At 43.2% G+C, this 19,282-nt stretch overlaps 2 protein-coding genes across 2 annotated transcripts in view; one reads left to right on the top strand and one right to left on the bottom strand.

The window, feature by feature from the left end:
* Positions 1–4,941, top strand: part of clcn2a (chloride channel, voltage-sensitive 2a) — a 43,243-nt gene extending 38,302 nt beyond the window's left edge. Inside the window, exons 21-24 of the mRNA XM_082960815.1 lie at positions 743–778; positions 904–1,008; positions 1,837–1,923; positions 2,445–4,941. Of these exons, the coding sequence (XP_082816941.1) occupies positions 743–778; positions 904–1,008; positions 1,837–1,923; positions 2,445–2,993 (777 nt within the window). The 3' untranslated portion in view covers positions 2,994–4,941. The remainder of the gene's footprint in view (positions 1–742; positions 779–903; positions 1,009–1,836; positions 1,924–2,444) is intronic.
* Positions 4,942–5,103: 162 nt separating this feature from the next.
* Positions 5,104–15,339, bottom strand: fam131aa (family with sequence similarity 131 member Aa). Its single transcript, XM_014139605.3, has 5 exons — positions 15,095–15,339; positions 7,867–7,975; positions 7,369–7,554; positions 6,474–6,605; positions 5,104–6,077 (listed from the first exon to the last, which is right to left on the bottom strand). Exons 2-5 carry the CDS (start codon positions 7,952–7,954, stop codon positions 5,578–5,580), a joined length of 906 nt encoding a protein of 301 aa, XP_013995080.1. The 5' UTR covers positions 7,955–7,975; positions 15,095–15,339; the 3' UTR covers positions 5,104–5,577.
* Positions 15,340–19,282: the final 3,943 nt, after the last annotated feature.

The following is a 19,282-nucleotide window of genomic DNA, read 5'->3' as shown; positions in this document are numbered from 1 at the left end:
ATGGGTTGTTAGTCTCATTGTTTGGTATGTGCTGTTAGTCTCATTGTTTGGTATGGGTTGTTAGTCTCATTGTTTGGTATGTGTTGTTAGTCTCATTGTTTGTTATGTGTTGTTAGTCTCATTGTTTGTTATGGGTTGTTAGTCTCATTGTTTGGTATGGGTTGTTAGTCTCATTGTTTGGTATGTGTTGTTTGTCTCATTGTTTGGTATGGGTTGTTAGTCTCATTGTTTGGTATGGGTTGTTAGTCTCATTGTTTGGTATGTGTTGTTAGTCTCATTGTTTGGTATGGGTTGTTAGTCTCATTGTTTGGTATGGGTTGTTAGTCTCATTGTTTGGTATGTGCTGTTAGTCTCATTGTTTGGTATGTGTTGTTAGTCTCATTGTTTGGTATGGGTTGTTAGTCTCATTGTTTGGTATGTGTTGTTAGTCTCATTGTTTGTTATGTGTTGTTAGTCTCATTGTTTGTTATGTGTTGTTAGTCTCATTGTTTGTTATGTGTTGTTAGTCTCATTGTTTGGTATGGGTTGTTTGTCTCATTGTTTGGTATGGGTTGTTAGTCTCATTGTTTGGTATGTGTTTGTCTCATTGTTTGGTATGGGTTGTTAGTCTCATTGTTTGGTATGTGTTTGTCTCATTGTTTGGTATGTGTTGTTAGTCTTTTGCAGTGGTGGTATGGATTCATTGTATATTTGTGTTTGTGTGTATGTGGGTGTAACCACTGTCTCTCTTTGTTTTCAGGAGTCCCCTGAAGTAGAGGATGACATGACCACGAACGAAGTAAGACTGAACTCGCTCATTGGTAAACTGGCGTGTCAGTCAAGAGCAAAACAAAAATGCAGTGACTGATGTGAGAGCTTTATAGATGTTCTCTTATTGGCTGAGTTTTGAATCCACTCCCACAGATAGCAGAGTGGGAAGAGCAACAGCTGGACGAGCCAGTGGATTTCAACAATTGCAAGATAGACCCCGCCCCTTTTCAGCTTGTGGAGCGGACATCTCTGCATAAGGTGTGTCGTCATCAGTTCACCCGTCACTCAATCTACCGATCTCTTACCGATCTACACAGTAGCCCAACGGATACGTCTTAGTTGTAAACATTTTTCTTGTGATACTTGTTGTCGTTGATTCACTGCCAAGGCAGACATGAGCAGAGCATCTGCTAAATGACTCAAATCTAGCAATGTAACCAGGCTACAGGTGTCCGACAATGGCTGAGTTCCATCCCTAAAAAAATGGATCTCTTCCCTCTACCTTTGATTGATGGGGTTGGTGACAGAGATATGATAACACACAGCTCCACTAGTCAGGAGCCTTTTATTACAAATAAACCATGGCATTTTTCTAATAGACAATTTGTTCTCAATTATGTTTTACCCTCTCTCTCTCTCTCTCTCTCCATCCCCCCTCTCTCTCTCTCTCTCTCTCTCTCCATCCCCCCTCTCTCTCTCTCTCTCCATCCCCCTCTCTCTCTCTCTCTCCATTCCTCTCTCTCTCCATTCCCCTCTCTCTCTCTCTCTCCATTCCCCTCCCTCTCTCTCTCTCCTCCCCTCTCTCTCTCTCTCTCTCCATTCCCTCCCTCTCTCTCCTCCCCTCTCTCTCTCTCTCCATTCCCTCTCTCTCTCTCCATCCCCCCTCTCTCTCTCTCTCCATCCCCTCTCTCTCTCTCCATCCCCTCTCTCTCTCTCCATCCCCTCTCTCTCTCTCTCTCTCTCTCCTCTCTCTCTCTCTCTCTCTCTCTCCATCCTCTCTCTCTCTCTCTCTCTCTCTCTCTCTCTCTCTCTCTCTCTCTCTCTCTCTCTCTCTCTCTCTCTCTCTCTCTCTCTCTCTCTCTCTAGACTCACACCATCTTCTCCCTGCTGGGACTGGACCATGCCTATGTGACCAGTACAGGACGGCTGGTGGGCGTGGTCTCCCTCAGGGAGGTGGGTGTTCCCGTGCATTAGAAGAACCTTTATGTCACGGTCATGTAGTTAGTGTGTAGTTATTTGTATTTTCAACACGGATGTCATCATACTATGACTGATTTGAGTGCCCTTCACCTCCAAAATCACTGCAAACACATGATATGACATCACAGGAACACGTTCTCTTTACTTTTTGGCTGTGGTTGTTTGAATATTGTTATCACCTCAGATCAGTCCTAAGGACAATGTTGTGCTTCATGAATCAGAAGCAATCAAGGCTAATCAATCTGCTCGTTACTAAAGTTGATGCAGATTAACAACCCAGAGACTTGGAGATGGAATCAAAAGCGTAATATGAATCACTACTCCGTGTACTCCAAAATCACATCATAATGTTCAATTCTATATCTCTGTCTCTCTCTCTCTCTCTCCAATCTTCTTTCCATCCTCTCCTCCGTCTCTTTTCATCCTTGCTCCCTATTTGATTCCTTTCCCTCTCCCTCCAATCTCTACCTCTCCTCTCTCGGTCTAACCTCTAGCTGCGTAAGGCCATAGAGGGTTCAGTGACGGTGACAGGGGTGAAAGTTCGCCCCCCTCTGGCCAGTTTCCGTGACAGCGGCAACACTACCAGCGTTTCCGAGGTGACAGAGCTGCACAAGCTTTGGAACCGCCACAGAGGCCTCTCGTTACCACGGGAACCCACCCCGCCCGACATGGAGGACCAATTGGACGTTATGGATGAGGAGACCCCTGTCCACTTCATACAGGACCAATCAGATATGGAGTTTGAAACCATCCCCACTGACAATATGGACCCGCCATCGGAATTGGTTCTTCAGGAAAGCCTCTCAATAACAGAGGACCAAACAGAGGAGTTTATCTTAGAGTGCAGCCCTTCCCACACTGACGAATCAGAGCTGGCCTGTGATTTTGACCCGTCCCACCTCCCTGAGACTGACCAATTGGAGCCGGCGAAGGAACATGGAACCCCACCCCATGGGACCACACTCCAGAACATAGAGCAAATGAACCAATCAGAACTGCAGTGTAAGCAAAGTCCCAACCGCCCTGAGGACCAATCGGAATGACAGAAGGGGCGAGGGACAGTTAGGAGTTGCTTCGTGGTTCATTGAGGTTTCTACAACCTTAGAGGTCATGTTCACCTGAATCTTTAAGCTGGTCGTCTGTGTCCACAATGTATTGTGTGCGTGTGTGTTGGTGTAAATGAGCATGTATTCCTGTGTGAGTGATAGAGTAACTGAGTGAATGTGACAACATAGTTCTGTGTTTAACAATGTGTGTGTGTGTGTGTGTGTGTGTGTGTGTGTGTGTGTGTGTGTGTGTGTGTGTGTGTGTGTGTGTGTGTGTGTGTGTGTGTGTGTGTGTGTGTGTGTGTGTGTGTGTGAGAGACTTGGCGGAACCTTGCCCATGCACCCATCTGGTGCTGACACTTCTATTCTCAGTTTGATTATCAGAACCAAACTACATTTTCCCCCCTAAATATAGCTACAAATAACACAGAGAGAGAGATGGAGCGAGAGAGAGCAGATCAGAGGGATAAAGCAAAGGAGAGCGAGGAAAGAGAAGGGAGGGTCTCACTTTAGATTAAGTGGCCTATAAAATCTATGTATTTACATAGCTACATTCTAAAGGACATTCTGTAATTACAGTATAAGTGCATGTACAGTCATATCTGAAATGGGATATTAAGAGAAAAACAATAAGTTACTACCCAAAGGCAGCTGAGAAAAGGCCAACAATTTAACATCGCTCAGTCATAAAATGGCATCCCACAGGGTTAAGAGCATTTGTGAAGCACATTGTAATTAACATGCATTTAACTCAAAGTACATGTAGCCTTGTCTGGCATTAAGGTAGGGGGACGGACGGACGTTAGAGAGTTTCTTGTCTTGTAACAGGGTGTTTTGGTCACAGTGTCATTTTGTATCTTACATTTCTTGAGAGAGGATGTTATGTGAATATCGTATCCTATCTACTGTACCGTGTTCCGCATGTTTCTGGAATGATATGAGTGTTAATGACACGTTACATTGCACAGGAAATGTTGGTTATGTGGAGAGAGACGACATCAGTTGTTGTGAGCACACATATGCACATAGGCCAATAGTACACGCGCAAGGGCTCGATTCAATCCGTGGCGCTGAAGAGCCGCGTTGTAGTGCGATTGACATTTTACAGGCAAATGTTCCCGCATTAGCGGAGACTGCATTCACGGTAATTGCTGTAGATGTCATCTCGATCGGGAAATGACATTTACCATTTCAATTGTGCTGTACTGTGGATCTTCTGTAATACAGATTGAATCGAGCACTAAGTAAATGAACACCATACACATTCATAAATCTAAACATGGAAAATGATATCCTAGAAAATACACACTACACACACTCACACATACCTACATTGAAAATGATTTATACAGCCTGCCTGGCCTTAAAACCAGTTTAGAAATACGTACTACCAACTTAAAAGCACAGTTAGAACTCTCCAAGTACACCGATGAGCAATAGAAGCCTCTAGAGAGAACTGAAACAACTGTCGTAGAGAAAGTGTGTGACCGGTCTCATTATAAAATGAGTTCATCAAACGGATGTTATGTCATTGTCAATCATTTCTCTTAGCTCCATTGACAGATTTGAGCCATTACATATTTCAATTCTATGTAAAACCAGGCCATAACAACCACAATTTAACGGTTCATTTTCTTCTGTAAAAAAAAGTCAGTTGTGCAACCATTTATTGTTGTCTTACTTTTGTATGCACATAGAATGTGAAGTAGTGCTCGCCATACAAGATATAATGTAAAATGAGTCTAATGTAGAGAGTGTTTTAAGGTAATTAACAGCGCATCTAGTTAAGCAATAAGTCTGTAGTTTCTCCCTTTATATGGCCCCGGCCTGTATATGGTTTGTACATATGAAAATACATTATGACGGAAATCTACGCATTGTACATAGGAGAATATGCATTTGAGATCAACAGCCATTGTTATTTTTCAGAAAACATACTAATTGTTTTTTGTACATTAAATTTCAACAAAACTTTGAGATGTAAATCTGTTTTTCAAAACTTGTTTATTCTGTGTGTGTGTGTGTGTGTGGGGGGGGGGGGGGGGGGGGTGTCTTTTCCTTCTTGTCTCATATCAGAGATGGGTGAAATGATCAAACGGTGAAAATCTATTTTAAAAAATCATGTTTTATTCATCCAGGACAAACTCCATTACTTGACTTCACATCATGGCCCTGGGAAAACACTACGATAACAATCCATAGAAAACCAGTGAAATAACAACATAAAACCTCTCCGTTTGAACAACACAGTACTCGAGAATCGAGTTTCAACCCTCAAATACAGCGTAACATCAGCAAAGAAATGGCAAGGAGGTGAAAAAGAAGAGAAAGAGAAGAAAAAAACAGGGTGCAGGTTAGAGGAAGCAGGGAGAGACAAGCCGAGAAAAGAAAGGAAGAAAGGAAGGAAGAATTGGAGGAAAGAAAGAGAAACAGGAGGAAGGAAGGAAAGAAGGATGGAAGATGGGTAAAGGCTAGCCATCACTAAGTTACATATCTAAGAGTGGACAGACTATCCAAGGGGAACACCTACAAGATGAAAAAAACCACAACATCCAATGCTCCCTCTTTTCTTCTCCACCTCCTACTCTTCCTCATCGAATGATGCCACTCCCGACGAGCGTCTGTCGGAGAAGAAGCTTCTCTGGCTCTGGCAGGAGTGCCACTCTCCACCTTCCTGAAACACACTCCCTTCTTCGTCCTCCTCTTCCGCTTCCTCCTCTCCAAGAGACTCAGAGTGAGAGGTTGAATAGCAGGAGTCAAACCTACTGCTTCTGATTCTCGGCCTCCAGTCAGGCTTGTGGACGATACAGACACCCCCAGCGGTCTCTAGCTGTGGTACAGGCCGATCCTCACCATCCAATAGTTCCCCCTCTCTGGGGAATGGGCTAGCCCGGTCACTCTCTAGAATAGGGCGGTCGTTTTGCTGTGGAGACGGGTCATTCTGAGATGTGGGCCTATCACAGTGCAGGCTGTTGCTGCTAGAGCCAACGGGAATGGTTGAGCTGATAGAAGGTGGAACTTTAACGCTGCCAATCTCAGCCTGGAATGACACTCGGGGCTCGTGACTGGACGTCGCAGTGTCTGAGGGAGGAGCAAAGAGTCAGAACACCTGGAGATGGATGAGAAGAGAGAGATGGAGGGATGAGAAGAGGACGAGTGATGGACAGGGAAGGAAAGAAAGAAGAGAGTGAGGGATATTGGGGCATAGCACCGAGTCTAGGGGCTCTGTTCAATCTGTAAAACTGATGCGTTACAGATTCTGCAATAGAAATGTAAAGGTAATTTCCGATTAAGCCGGCATATACAGTGTTTACCATGTACGCAGTCTCCACTAAAGCAGGAACATTGCCTTTAAATTTCAATCACGCTGTAACGCTGAATTTCCACGATGCGGAAATGTTGATCGAAACACACATGATGAGATGCATGACATAGATATTGGGTGTATTTCTGTGCAAAGTGGGTGTATGTGTTTACCTGAGCGGGTAGAGAGTGTGAGTGTGTTTCTGTTGTTCTGGAGGAACTCTTTGTCAGCTTCTTCCTCATCATCATCCACAGAAGCCCAGGCTTTCAGCTTTGCCTCAGCGATAGCAAACTGCTCTGCCACTCCTGGAAATGGACACACAAACAAATAGGACAAATATAAACACACACACACACACAGGCTAAAAACAGGACTGTTTATTTTCACCCCAAAAAAAACCTTACAGCACACATCAAGCACGGGAGAAAGTGGGACACAGACAGACAGACAGACAGAGTTGTCTCAGAAATCATTAGAAAGTGAACAGGGGAGAGGCTGTATCACCATGGGGACAGTGAAGTGACAGTTGGAGGAGTCTCTAATTGGCTACCATCTGCCGGGCTCTCATAGGACAGGCCGTCATCGCTTAGGTGACGCAGGAGGGGCACAGATCTGAGCTGTGACATATGCAGGGGTTAGAGAGGAGCTGTGGAACAGGTGTAGGGATGAGATGGGGGGGGTCAAGACCACACACAAGTACGTACGCACGTACGCACGCACACAAACACATGGTGGTGGTCCACTTTACTTTTGATCCAATTGACCCACAAATCATCAGCATGGACGTCATATGCTAATGACTGAAATCCACAGAGTAAAGTACTGTACAGAGGACATATTCCTGATACGATCCTATCTGAACCATTGGTTATTAAACACCATTGACTGCAGAATGAGTTGGATAAGAGAAACAGAAGGTGTATACATCCTCTTGAAAAATAAACTAAAAGAGATAAGCTGAGATAAGATACATTCAAATATATTAAAAAAGGACAACATTCAATTGCTATAAATTGGTGTGTATCAGCGGCTCTACTTTACTGGCTAAGTTGGTGGAGGGACACGCACCTGCGGCGAAGCGCGCCTCCTGTTCTCCCTCAGTGAGGTGGCAGTAGGAGTTGAAGTGTGTGTGGAGGGGGTCCGTGGGGGAGTCTGTGGGTTTGGGCCAACCCTTCCACTCTATGAGGTGGGCGACCCTGCCACCCTGCAGGGACGTGGGCTTGGTCACATGGTCCTTCATCGCCTGGGATATGCCTGGAGAGAGAGAAGTAGGAGGGCTGGGTTAAAGAGAGTGTGTGACCTCTAAAAATGATGGGTCCTGGGTCCTTCAATCTGTAGTGCTGAAGATCAGCACTATAGTGCCATTGAAATGTAAAGGTAATTTCCGATTGTGCCGACATATGCAGCCTTTACCGTGAATGCAGTCTCCGTGAACGCGGGAACATTGCCTTTAAATTTATATCGCGCTCCAGCGCAGGTCTTCAGCGCTATGGATTGAATCGAGCCCTAAGTTTGAGCAGGATTTTTTTTTGTGTGTGTGTGTGTGTGTGTGTGTGTGTCCCTTACCATTTAAGGAGGATCTGGCCAGAGCAGCAATCTCCTGGATGCTGACTGCCTTTCTTGTGTCTGAAGATTTTCTTGACTTGGGGATCATTTCAGCGTCCTCAAATTTTACCTGGAAAAAAAGCAGTCATGCTCAGTATGTCACTTACACCACAGCACTTAAGTGTTTTCTATATTAATGTTGCAGGCCAGGGATGGACAACTTTGATGGGGGTGGGGTCCACAAAACATCTGAACTCATCATGGCGGGCGGCAGGGGCTCGTGATCCTGCGTACCCACCCACATCCATGCCCCCACCATGTGAGCAAAACATTTTAGCGGCTTCTCTCTTGACAGTGAAGAGAAAAAAATAGACGTTTTAGAGTTAATTTCCTGCAAATCTACACATTTTGACATTTGTCTTTGGAAAATTGTGAAATATTCTAACTAATTTCATGCAATTGTACTTATTTTACCATGGGGCGGAGAGAATATTTTCAGTTTTACAGCTTATTTCCTGCAAATCTACGCATTTTGCCTTTTGTCTTTGGAAGATTTTGAAATGTTATAACTAATTTCATACAATTCTACACATTTTGCCATGGGTTGGAGAGAAATGTTAGCAGTTTTTAATAGGATATCAGAGTGAGAGTGACAAACAAAATCAACCGGGGCCAGGTTGGTAATTCGACCATGAATACTACAAGTTTAGATAGCTGGCAGCTAGACTAATTTACCAAATGTTAGCTGACATGGGCTAATTAAGTGAATGTCAGTGACTGACGTAACAAGAGAAAAACTGCTGATGCACAACCACATTTTGAAATTGCACCTTGTACATTCCACTATTCTAACTTTCAACAGTAAGTTGTGATCTTGACTGAGTTCCTAAAAAATATATATACGCAATGATGTTAAGATGGCGCCGAAGAGGATGGCTGACGTTTTACATGCCGTAAACCAATTGTGCTATTTTGTAAAAAAAAAATGCGTTTGTAACTTATTTTGTACATAATGTTGCTGCTACCGTCTCTTATGACCGAAAATAACTTCTGGACATCACCATGAACTGGAAGAAGCTTTTTCCTTTAACGAGTCCGATGAGAAAGACACTGCTCTCCCGGGGACAGGCCCAGATCCCCGTCATTTGCGTGAAGAAAAGACGGAGGAAAAGAGGACGCAGATCAGGCTGCCTTCTGAGAATCCGTAGGCGAGCAAGTAAACTCCCACTGCCATCAATTCTACTTTTTAACATGCAATCATTGGAAAATAAAATTGATGACCTACATCTACAATTATCCTACCAACAGGACATTAAGAACTAATATCTTATGTTTCACCGAGTCGTGGCTGAACGACAACACAGATAATATTGAGCTGGAGGAATTTCAATGCACCGGCAGAACAGAGAAGCTACGTCTGGTAAGACGAGGGGTGGGGGTGTGTCTTTTTGTCAATAACAGCTGGTATGCGATGTCTAATATTAAAGAAGTCTCGAGGTATCGCTCGCCTGAGGTAGAGTACCCTATGATAAGCTGTAGACCACACTATCTACAAAGAGAGTTCTCATCTATATTATTAATAGCAGTCTATTTCCCATCACAGACCAATGCTGGCAATAAGACTGCTCTCAACCAACTCTATAAGGCCATAAGCAAACAAGAAAATGCTCACCCAGAAGCGGCGCTCCTAGTGGCCGAGGACTTTAATGCAGGCAAACTTAAATCAGTTTTACCTAATTTTTACCAGCATGTCACATGTGCAACCAGAGGGGAAAAAACTCTAGACCACCTTTACTCCACACACAGAGACGCATACAAAGCTCTCCCCCGCCCTCCATTTGGCAAATCTGACCATAATTCTATCCTCCTGATTCCTGCTTGCAAGCAAAAACTAAAGCAGGAAGTACCAGTGACTCGCTCAATACAGAAGTGGTTAGATGACGCGGATGCTATGCTACAGGACTGTTTTGCTAGCACAGACTGGAATATGTTCTGGGATTCATCCAATGGCATTGAGGAGTATACCATCTCAGTCATCGGCTTCATCAATAAGTGAGTGCATCAACGACGTCATCCCCACAGTGACCGTACGTACATTTCCCAACCAGAAGCCATGGATTACAGGAAACATCCACATCAAGCTAAAGGCTAGAGCTGCCGCTTTCAAGGAGTGGGACACTAATCCGGATGCATATAAGAAATCCCGCTATGCCCTCAGACGAACCATCAAACAAGCAAAGCGTCAATACAAGATTAAGATTGAATCCTACTACTCTGACGCTCGTCAGATGTGGCAGAGCTTCAAAACTATTACAGACTACAAAGGGAAACCCAGACGTGAGCTGCCCAGTGACGCTAGCCTACCAGATGAGCTAAATGCCTTTTATGTTCACTTTGAGGCAAGCAACACTGAAGCATGCACGAGAGCACCAGCTGTTCTGGATGACTACTCTCGGTAGCCGATGTGAGCAAGACCTTTCAACAGATCAACATTCACAAAGCGGGGCCAGATGGATTACCAGGACGTGTACTCAAAGCATGCGCTGACCAACTGGCAAGTGTCTTCACTGACATTTTCAACCTCTCCCTGACTGAGTCTGTAATACCTACATGTTTCAAGCAGACCACCATAGTCCCTGTGCCAAAGGAAGCTAAGGTAACCCGCCTACATGATTACCACCCTGTAGCACTCACGTCTGTAGACATGAAGTGCTTTGAAAGGCTGCTCATGGCTCACATCAACAGCATCCTCACGGATACCCTAGACCCACTCCAATTCGCATACCGCCCCAACAGATCACACAATTTCAATCACACTCCACACTGCCCTTTCCCACCTGGACAAAAGGAACACCTATGTGAGAATGCTGTTCAATGACTACAGCTCAGCGTTCAACACCATAGCACCCACTAAGCTAAGGACCCTGGGACTAAACACCTCCCTCTGCAACTGGATACTGGACTTCCTGAAGGGCCTCCCCAAGGTGGTAAGGGTAGGCAACAACACGTCTGCCACGCTGATCCTCAACACTGGGGCCCCTCAGGGGTGTGTACTTAGTCCCCTCCTGTACTCCCTGTTCACCCACGACTGCGTGGCCAAACACGACTCCAACACCATCATTAAGTTTGCTGACGACACAACAGTGGTAGGCCTGATCACTGACAACGATGAGACAGCCTATAGGGAGGAGGTCAGAGAACTGGCAGTGTGGTGCCAGGACAACATCCTCTTCCCCAATGTGAGCAAGACAAAGGAGCTGATTGTGGAGCACAGGAAAAGGCGAGCCAAACAGGCCCCCATTTAACATCAACGGGGCTGTAGTGGAGCGGGTTGAGAGTTCCAAGTTCCTTGGTGTCCACATCACCAACGATCTATCACGATCTATCAAACATTCCAAGACAGTCGTGAAGAGGGCACGACAAAACCTTTTCCCCCTCAGGAGACTGAAAAGATTTGGCATGGGTCCCTAGATCTTCAAAAAGTTATACAGCTGCACCATCAAGAGCATCCTGACCGGTTGCATCACCGCCTGGAATGGCAACTGCTCGGCACTACAGAGGGTAGTGCGAATGGCCCAGTACATCACTGTACTGGGGCCAAGCTTCCTGCAATCCAGGACCTATATAATAGGCAGTGTCAGAGGAAAGCCCATAAAATTGTCAGACGGCAAGCAGTACTGGAGCATCCAGTCTAGGACCAAAAGGCTCCTTAACAGCTTTTACCACCAAGCCATAAGACTGCTGAACAATTAATCAACTGGCCACCAGACGATTACATTGACCCCCCACCCCCCATTTGTTTTGTACATTGCTGCTACTCGCTGTTTATTATCTATGCAGTCACTTCACCCCTACCTACATGTACAAATGACCTCTAACCTGTACCCCAGCACACTGACTCTGTACCGGTACCCCCTGTATATAGGCTCATTATTGTTATGTTATTAAGTTACCTTTTATTATTTTTTGCTTTAGTTTATTTGGTATATATTTTCTTAACTCTTCTTGAACTGCACTGTTGGAAGTAAGCATTTCATGGTAAGGTCTACACTTGCTGTATTCGGCGCATGTGACAAATAAAGCTTGATTTGACTTAATTTGTATATATTTTGTCTTTGGAAATGTATCCATGGGCCTACAAAAGGTTGGACGCGGGCCGCCAGTTGCCCATCCCTGTTGCAGGCTAATGGACTCAAATGTTGCTCAGAGCCCAGTATGATATCATGAAATCGATTATACAATTATGTCATGTATTTTATGAAGCAGCGGACAATGGCGCATCACGTGCGTGAGAATGGCGAAAAGACCAGACAATCCTGTGTGCGTTTCAGCAAGTGGACAGCAACCGCTCCTCAAAGCGTATGATGGCGCAGGAGTTCCATGACTTTGCATTAACCATTTAAAACAGTTCAAATATATTTACATATTGCCTCAATGATAGTGTATTTTACAAGCAAGCAGTAGGCTATGCACATTGTTGCATGTTGTAAGAAAGTAGGGTCCATCATAATTTGTGGTCAACTAACAGTAACACCTATGAAAAAGCACTGCCTTTCTCCATGAAGGAACCATGGAATCGTTGGTACGAAGTCTGCAAAGGATGACTCCACCCTACCTCCTCTCGTTGTCGTCCCCCTCTTCGCCCCCCTCTTTCTCCTCCACGAAAAGTCAACCACATATTGGACATGAAGAGACGGCGTATCACCACCGAACAAGACAACGCATGAATCAACCCCACAGCTTGGCTCTGCGAGTTTTAACGCTGCTAATGAATATACTGCCGCGACAGATGCCAAAGAAACGGTAAGCCGGTGAAACCATTTGTCTCAAACGGTTAAACTTGAGGGAGCCCAAGAGACCGGACAAACATATGGGCTGAGGCAAGCTCAATGGGCTACTGCTGTGTAAGCAGCTCGCAACCCCCTATCTGCTCAACCTGCTGTGAAAGGCCACGATCCCCATTAAAATAGAGATGCACGTGTGCGTCTGGAGTCAGGGGGTCAGCGATTTTAGCCTCCTTTATTTATACTTCAATAACAAAGTTGTTATTTGGTGCACAGTCCAATACAAAACAGAGGGCTCTGTGCTACACAAGTTGATCATTCTTTGGCCCTCCAGCTCTAGGTGCAACAGGTTGAACATGAGACAAGGTCACCGACAATGATGACGAGCTTTAATGACCCTGGGGGACAAAGAAGACTTTAGGAATTGGCTGGAAATCAGTCGGCCCTAAAGTAGGCTACACGTGGTTGACATGACCACGCTAATACCAGACATTCCTAAGCAGATTTGCGCTTAAACAGCTAACAGGAAAGCTGCCACTTTTGAGACCATGGCACGCACAGATGCACTGTATAATGACATTCATGCTGACAATATGTGGGTCAAATACAAAGTGGACCAAGACTACCATGTTTATGTTTTTGAATCTCTCTCTCTCTCTCTCTCTCTCTCTCTCTCTCTCTCTCTCTCTCTCTCTCTCTCTCTCTCTCTCTCTCTCTCTCTCTCTCTCTCTCTCTCTCTCTCTCTCTCTCTCTCTCTCTCTCTCTGTGTGTGTTTGGTTTGGTTTTACACAAGAATGGTAAAACAAGGACAATTCCGACAAGTGGGGACATTTCGCAGGTCCTCACAAGGAAAAGGGCTATTTTAGGCTTAAGGGTTAGAATTAAGATTATGGTTAGGAGTTAGGTTTAGTGTTAGGGTTAAAGTTAGGGATTTGGGGTTAAGGTTAGGAGTTAGAGAAAATAGGATTTTGATTGGGAATACATGTGTTGGTCCCCACAAGGATAGTAAAACAAAAGTGTGTGTGTGTATATGTGTACACGTTTTACTATACTTGTGAGTACCATAAGTCTTCACAAGAATAGTAAACCAACTAAAATTGTGAGGACATTTTGCTTGTTATCACTTGTAAAAGGGATATTTTAGTTAGTGTTGATTTAGGGTTACAATTTGGGTTAGGGTTTAGGTTTTGAGTTATGTTTAGGGTTAGGGGTTAAGGTTAAGGAAAATAGGATTTGGAAAAGTAATACATTATTGGTCCTCAAAGAGTCCTTACAAGTATAGTATCTGTCGTTCTGCCCCTGAACAAGGCAGTTAACCCACTGTTCCTAGGCCGTCATTGAAAATAAGAATGTGTTCTTAACTGACTTGCCTAGTTAAATAAAGATAAAATTAAAAAATACAAATTGTAAGTGTGTATGTGTGTGCGTGTATAGGGCCTAAATATAGAACTTAAAGGCAAAATGATGAAATGGAGCATTCAAACAAATAACCTAATAGAAAAACATGCATGACTGTCCTTGTTGATAGGCAACAGCACCACTATTTTAAAGGGGATTACATGTATTCTTGGATAAACATGAGCCTAGCCATATGGTCGACTTGGCATAGAGTAAGCAGCAGGGAAAGATGGTTATATGCGACCTCCCACGCATCTTTTCAGCACCGGGACAGCTCAATGTAGGCTAATTCCATCCTTGCTATTGTTTCCTTGGGTTCGATCGTGCTAAAGACTGTATTGCTTTATTTAACCATGCAGATAAATCATTGAGAAGACATTCTCTTTTACAATAAGGACCTATTGTAGGGTAGCCCTAGAACCCACATTTCTATAGCTCAATAGGTAATATGTCATGTATTCTATTGTGTTTGGAAATCATACTAGCAAACACGGTCGTTATAGTGCTATTACAATTATTCCATAGTATGGAATAGGGGATAGATAGGCTATATAGGACCCTTGGACTACTTTTCTCTTTGACACCTCGAGGTGTGTTTTATCTACCGTAGACCTACCATAGAAAGGGATAAATGAGCATGCTGTCTCTGAGTAGAATTGATTTACCGTGAGGGCCCCTGCCAGATACCTGCCTGTTCACCGGTGACGTGACATGGCCGTTAACAAAGAACGAGACCGACAGCGGACATCATACTGTGATTGATGGCACGGTAATTGCCAGGATAAATAAATAACGCCGGTGCCGGTAGCGGTGTATACGGTGTGGCTCGAGCAGAGGATGCGGCATGTCTCCAAGCAACAGGAAACAACATCTGCATATCAATGACCCTGACTCGGGAGAGGGCTTAGTAACGGGCTCCGGTTAACGTTACAGAGACTGCCGCATTGTCATAAAAAAAAGCCAATTAAAAGGGATAGCAAGCATGTCGATCGGTAAACAAAATACAGGACTTTATTTAGGTAATAAAGGCATGCAAATAAATGTCGGTCACCCACATTGGCACCTACCTGTAAACCGAATAGAGGTTGCGGCACCGTCGAGCGTCGCACATGATCACAATGAGCTTGTCTCAAATCCCATTAACAGATGCTACGGTGGTGTTGTTATTTCCCACGGTTTTTAAATGACTTCTCTTGTAGCCTAGCACAAAACGCCCGGCTTTCACACTTCAAGCCTCAGGTTGTTGCCCCGCGATATGGGCTGCTATAGTCTACCTATATGCGCGCTGTCCAAATTGTTGGCACACGTCATCGGCGAAAGGCGGTGTCGTAACCAAATCTGTCCCCCTCCATCCAATTATCTTCCCTCCTTTGAAAACATGTTGCGAAATATTTTTGGGAAACTATTACTGGTCTGTTGTCTGTTAATGTAGACTACGTAGTTGACATCATCTAATTGGATACAAAAATTAGCACTAATTTTAGGCTATCGCTTTTATAACCAATGGACCACATCTGATGGAAAAAATCCCTTCAACGGGACCCCGACGATCACAGAGGGGTAACAAAAGGTACCGAGTCAATGTGCAGGGGTACGAGGAAGTTGAGGGTAATTGAGGTAATATGCACATGTAGGTAGGGGTAATGGTGACTAGGAAATCAGAATAGATAATAAACAGAGTAACAGCAGCGTATCAGAAGAGTGTGAACGTGTGTCTATATGTGATTGTGAGTGTGTGTAGAGTCAATATGCATGTGTGGCTGTGTTTTGTGTATGTATGTGTTTTAGATTTTTAGATTTATTAGGATCCCCATTAGCCGAGGCCAATGGCGACAGCTAGTCTTACTGTGGTCCAACAAATAACGAAAAAGACATTACAATTGACATACATTTAAAAATATTAACATGTAGTGTGTGTGCATCTATCAGTTACACATACATGGCAGTACATACAGTTGAAGTTGGAAGTTTACATACACCTTAACCAAATACATTTAAACTACATTTTTCCCAATTCCTAAATACCTGCTTCCATCAATGTAATTGTCTGCATCATTTCCAATCCCCCATATCTTTTTTTGGTAAATATATATATCCATATACATATACATATACATACACGTACATAACCATACATAAACATTCATACATATACACATATATACATACACACACTTTTTTTTTTAGAATATACCTTTATTATTTCCCACAAACACTTCCACCCTTCCCCCAATTGGAGTGAACTAATAAACAATAACACTTAGGCATCTACCTTCAGTTTATACATCTTATACACATTTTACAGACACAATAAATAGTTATATTTTGTTTGTTTTTAGTCCTTCCTCTATTTCTGATGTCCATCCAGTTTGATTGGTAACTGTGCTATTTCACAACATTTCTAAACCTGTATACATTTTACAGACACAATAAATAGTTATATTTTGTTTGTTTTTAGTCCTTCCTGTATTTCTGATGTCCATCCAGTTTGATTGGTAACTGTGCTATTTCACAACATTTCTAAACCTGTATACATTTTACAGACACAATAAATAGTTATATTTTGTTTGTTTTTAGTCCTTCCTGTATTTCTGATGTCCATCCAGTTTGATTGGTAACTGTGCTATTTCACAACTTTTCTAAACCTGTATGCATTTTACAGACTCCGTATGTTTCCATTGGTTATCTTGTTATTAGTCCCACCCTTCAGCTCCATTCAACCCCTCCCATCTATCTCTCAACACCATCCATTTTGGATTTCTATTTGCCATATATTTCTCAACTGTGCTGTGATGCTGCACAAAAGTACTGAACCTTTCTATTCTCATAGCTTCTACAGATTGTAAATTATAGATAACATTTTTTGATAAAATAATTATTATATTATTGATTGATTGACTATGGCTTTTCAAATCACCCAGTATTGCTATCTGCAGCGTTAGTTCTAGGCAAATGTTGCAATTCTTCAGCCATTCCTGGACCTGTAACCAAAAACGAGCTACATATGGACAGTACCAAAATAAATGATCTAATGACTATGCCTCCTCACAGCAAAATGAGGAAGTTGAGGTAATTGAGGTAATTTGCACATGTAGGTAGGGGTAATGGTGACTAGGAAATCAGAATACATAATAAACAGAGTAACAGCAGCGTATCAGAAGAGTGTGAACGTGTGTCTATATGTGATTGTGAGTGTGTGTAGAGTCAATATGCATGTGTGGCTGTGTTTTGTGTATGTATGTGTTTTAGATTTTTAGATTTATTAGGATCCCCATTAGCCGATGATAATGGCGACAGCTAGTCTTACTGTGGTCCAACAAATAACGAAAAAGACATTACAATTGACATACATTTAAAAATATTAACATGTAGTGTGTGTGTGCATCTATCAGTTACACATACATGGCAGTACATACAGTTGAAGTTGGAAGTTTACATACACCTTAGCCAAATACGCTTAAACTCAGTTTTTTCACAATTCCTGACATTTAATCCTAGTAAAAATTCCCTGTCTTAGGTCAGTTAGGATCACCACTTTATTTTAAGAATGTGAAATGTCAGAATAATAGTAGAGAGAATTATTCATTTCATATTTTATTTCTTTCATCACATTCCCAGTGGGTCAGAAGTTTACATACACTCAATTAGTATTTGGTAGCATTGCCTTTAAACTGTTTAACTTGGGTCAAACATTCAGGGTAGCCTTCCACAAGCTTCCCACAATAAGTTGGGTGAATTTTGGCCCATTCCTCCTGACAGAGCTGGTGTAACTGAGTCAGGTTTGTAGGCCTCCATGCTCGCACACACTTTTTCAGTTCTGCCCACAAATTTTCTATGGGATTGAGGTCAGGGCTTTGTGATGGCCATGCCAATACCTTGACCCTGTTGTGGCAAACTGGCTTAAGGACAACTTTGGAAGTATGCTTGGGGTCATTGTCCATTTGGAAGACCCATTTGCAACCAAGCTTTTCCTTCCTGACTGATGTCTTGAGATGTTGCTTCAATATATCCACATCATTTTCCTGCCTCATGATGCCATCTATTTTGTGAAGTGCACCAGTCCCTCCTGCAGCAAAGCACCCCCCACAACATGCTGCTGCCATCCCCGTGCTTCACGGTTGGGATGGTGTTCTTCGGCTTGCAAGCTTCCCCCTTTTTCCTCCAAACATAACAATGGTCATTATGGCCAAACAGTTCTATTTTTGTTTCATCAGACCAGAGGACATTTCTCCAAAAAGTACGATCTTCGTCCCCATGTGCAGTTGCCAACCGTAGTCTGGCTTTTTTGGACCAGTGGCTTCTTCCTTGCTGAGCGGCCTTTCAGGTTATGTCGACATAGGACTCGTTTTACTGTGGATATAGATACTTTTGTACCTGTTTCCTCCAGCATCTTCACAAGGTCCATTGCTGTTGTTCTGGGATTGATTTGCACTTTTCGCACCAAAGTACGTTCATCTCTAGGAGACAGAACGCGTCTCCTTCCTGAGTGATATGACGGCTGCATGGTCCCATGGTGTTTATGCTTGCGTACTATTGTTTGTACAGATGAACGTGGTACCTTCAGGCGTTTGGAAATTGCTCCCAAGTATGAACCAGACTTGTGTAGGTCTACAATTTTTTTCTGATGTCTTGGCTGATTTCTTTTGATTTTCCCATGATGTCAAGCAAAGAGGCACTGAGTTTGAAGGTAGGCCTTAAAATACATGCACAGGTACACCTCCAATTGATTCAAATTATGTCAATTAGACTATCAGAAGCTTCTAAAGCCATAACATCATTTTCTGGAATTTTCCAAGCTGTTAAAAGCCACAGTCGACTTAGTGCATGTAAACTTCTGACCCACTGGAATTGTGATACAGTGAATTATAAATGAAATAATCTGTCTGTAAACAATTGTTGGAACAATTACTTGTGTCATGCACAAAGTAGATGTCCTAACCAACTTGCCAAAACTATAGTTTGTTAACAAGAAATTTGTGGAGTGGTTGAAAAACGAGTTTTAATGACTCCAACCTAAGTGTATGTAAACTTCCGACTTTAACTGTACACACAACAAGTAGGTGGCATGGGGGAGAGGCGTTGTGCCGTGAGGTGTTGCTTTATTTATTCTTTGAAACTAGATTTGCTGTTCACTTGCACTATGTAAGATGGAAGGGAGTTCTATGTTCTCATGGCTCTGTATAATACTGTACATTTCTTTGAATTTGTTCTGGACCTGGGGACTGTGAAAAGACCCCTGGTACCATGTCTGGTGG

Source organism: Salmo salar, chromosome 14 (assembly GCF_965601325.2).
Source record: "Salmo salar chromosome 14, fSalSal1, whole genome shotgun sequence".
Lineage (NCBI taxonomy): Eukaryota > Metazoa > Chordata > Actinopteri > Salmoniformes > Salmonidae > Salmo > Salmo salar.
Note: the sequence above shows the minus strand (reverse complement) of the source record. Positions and strands in the feature narration are given on the sequence as shown.

What these genes read in the sequence shown, in the direction of transcription:
- fam131aa (XM_014139605.3), bottom strand. Translation starts at nt 7,954, where the DNA reads ATGATCCCCAAGTCAAGAAAATCTTCAGACACAAGAAAGGCAGTCAGC. An exon ending in GGCCAGATCCTCCTTAAATG is followed by an intron (nt 7,555 to 7,866) that starts GTAAGGGACACA and finishes CTCTCTCTCCAG; the next exon opens with GCATATCCCAGGCGATGAAG. An exon ending in CACACTCTCTACCCGCTCAG is followed by an intron (nt 6,078 to 6,473) that starts GTAAACACATAC and finishes CTCCTCCCTCAG; the next exon opens with ACACTGCGACGTCCAGTCAC.